The following is a 2276-nucleotide window of genomic DNA, read 5'->3' as shown; positions in this document are numbered from 1 at the left end:
GAGTGAGTGGCTGCTGCAGCTGCTGCTGCGCTCCTGGACAGAGGGGGTCTGAGTGTCGATGCTGCGTGTGCTGCTGCTCCGGTAGTGAGCAGGGAGCGGAGCTCTTCGGCCATCTGGAATATCCAAAGGCTGCAGGAGGAATAACCATTACACATGTGAATGACAGTGCATACTCTCGCTTCACACAGAAAACACATGGTGTTTCCTCTGATGTCATATTCCACTATCAGCATCAGTGATTCTTATGAGAATAAAGGCACCAATCTTGTGTCTTAAATTCTGCATGTTACCTTTATTGAACAAAAAATTTCTTTCATATCCCAAAGTTTTTAGGGTTCAAAGTACTATGGGTAAATTGTCTTTAAAATGATGCAGCACTCTATATGTATTGTAGGTCAGCATTTCCACAATATCCCCCAAGGATAGAGACTTCTTTTAACACTGAATCCCAAATGGCAAGTACAGTGGGGCCTTGACTTACGAGTGTCGCGACTAATGAGTTTTTACTGGGTCTGGCACACAGTGGACATTCAGTAAATTTATACTGAATGAATTCATTGAACTGCTCAAGAAATCACTTTTACTTGCCAATAAGAACTAAAGTCTAATATTCACAAGCATACATTTTTCTGTTTGTTCTTTCTTATTTTAATTTTGAAGGCCAGGAACAAACAATGTTTTCTATTTCCTTTGCAAATTACTCAAATTTTCTAATAATGAATGTGAGATATTTCCAAATAATACTCTAATAAGGGCCTTTTATTTAGAAAATAAAGAATTTTACAAAGAACTTTTACAATTCAATATTTGAAAAATAACCTAATTTTAAAATGGGGCAAAGTATAGACAATTTTCCAAAGATGATGCACAAATGGTCAATAACACATGAAAAGAAGTTTAACATCATTAGCCATCAGGAAATGCCTCTCAGTCCCAATGACGAGATACCATTTCACATCCACTAGGCTGGCTAAAATAAAACGGATAATTTCAAGTGGTGGTGAAGATGCAGAAATTAGAACCTTCATACACTGCTGGTGGGAATGTAAAATGGTATACTGCAGCCACTTTGGAAAACAGTCTGGCAGTTCCTCAAAAGGTTAAACAAAAAGGTACCATGATACCATACCAACAATACTACCCTAGGTATAAACCCGAGAGAGATGAAAACATGCTCACATGAAAACTGGTATATCAATTTCATAGCAGCATTACTCATAATAGCCCAAAAGTAGAAATAATACCAATGTTCACCAATTGATGACGGGATACATAAGATCCAGACACAACTGACTATTATTTGGCAATAAAAAGGGATGAAGCACTTATACAGGTTAAAACAGAAGTGAAACTTCTGACAAGTGGATAAAAAAAGCAGTTACAAAAGGCTACATAGTACATGCTTGCATTTATATGAAATGTCCGGAACAGGCAAGTCCTTAAACAGAGAAGGTAGATCTGTGGTTGCCTAGGGCTGGGACCATTGGAGGGAAATGAGGGATGACTGCTCAAGGGTATGGCGTTTCTTGTTGGTGACGAAAATGCTGCAAAATCAATTGTACAGATCGTTGCACAACTCTGTGAATATGCTAAAAACCACTGAATTGTACACTTTAAACATGTAAACTTTATGGTATGTGAATTACATTTAAAACTGTTACCAAAAAAGAACTTTTGAGACAGTTAACAATATTTTTTAAAAAAGAATTCAAACATTCCATGTAAACTTACCTTGGACACTTCCTCTTTCCCATTATTTTCCTTAATGAATACCTTTTCTAACTCAGGACTTATTCCTTCTACATTGCAGGGCACACGTGAAACAGCTGATTTTGGCACTGATATATTTGACAGAGGCATAGGGACTGATCTTGATCCAGTAGCCTACAAATCAGAAGATAAGGTAGTACCAAATTATTTGTGGTCAAAGAAATCAAAAGTAAAGAGTATGGTAAATCTGAAATTAGAAACACAATGACCTTTCAAAACAATGTAAGTTCAGATACACATACAGAAATTTAGGTTCTAAAATAAGGAATGTGAAAATCACAATCAAAATAATCCGTTATGCAAGTATATAGGTATGACTGTATGTATAATGTATACACTTTGTTTTTGTTTTTCACTTTAACTTCTTTATTAGTTAAAGTATTACAAATGTGCCCTCATCCCCTCCATTAACCCCCATCTCCTCCCCCCCGACTCATGCTCTCACCCCCCTGTTGTCCATGTCCATTGGTTTGGCTTATATGCATGCATACAAGTCCTTTGGTTGA

General features: G+C 37.0%; 1 protein-coding gene across 1 annotated transcript in view; it reads right to left on the bottom strand.

Moving 5' to 3' along the window:
- GLCCI1 (glucocorticoid induced 1) overlaps nucleotides 1-2276 on the bottom strand; it is a 65764-nt gene that overhangs the window by 32410 nt on the left and 31078 nt on the right. The window contains exons 5-6 of the mRNA XM_015558261.1: nucleotides 1732-1884; nucleotides 47-129 (exon numbers count right to left, since the gene is read on the bottom strand). Of these exons, the coding sequence (XP_015413747.1) occupies nucleotides 47-129; nucleotides 1732-1884 (236 nt within the window). The remainder of the gene's footprint in view (nucleotides 1-46; nucleotides 130-1731; nucleotides 1885-2276) is intronic.

The sequence above is a fragment of the Myotis davidii genome, unplaced genomic scaffold, assembly GCF_000327345.1.
Source record: "Myotis davidii unplaced genomic scaffold, ASM32734v1 scaffold187, whole genome shotgun sequence".
Classification (NCBI taxonomy): Eukaryota; Metazoa; Chordata; class Mammalia; order Chiroptera; family Vespertilionidae; genus Myotis; species Myotis davidii.
The sequence above is the reverse complement of the archived record's forward strand: the minus strand, read 5'-3'. Positions and strand labels throughout refer to the sequence as shown.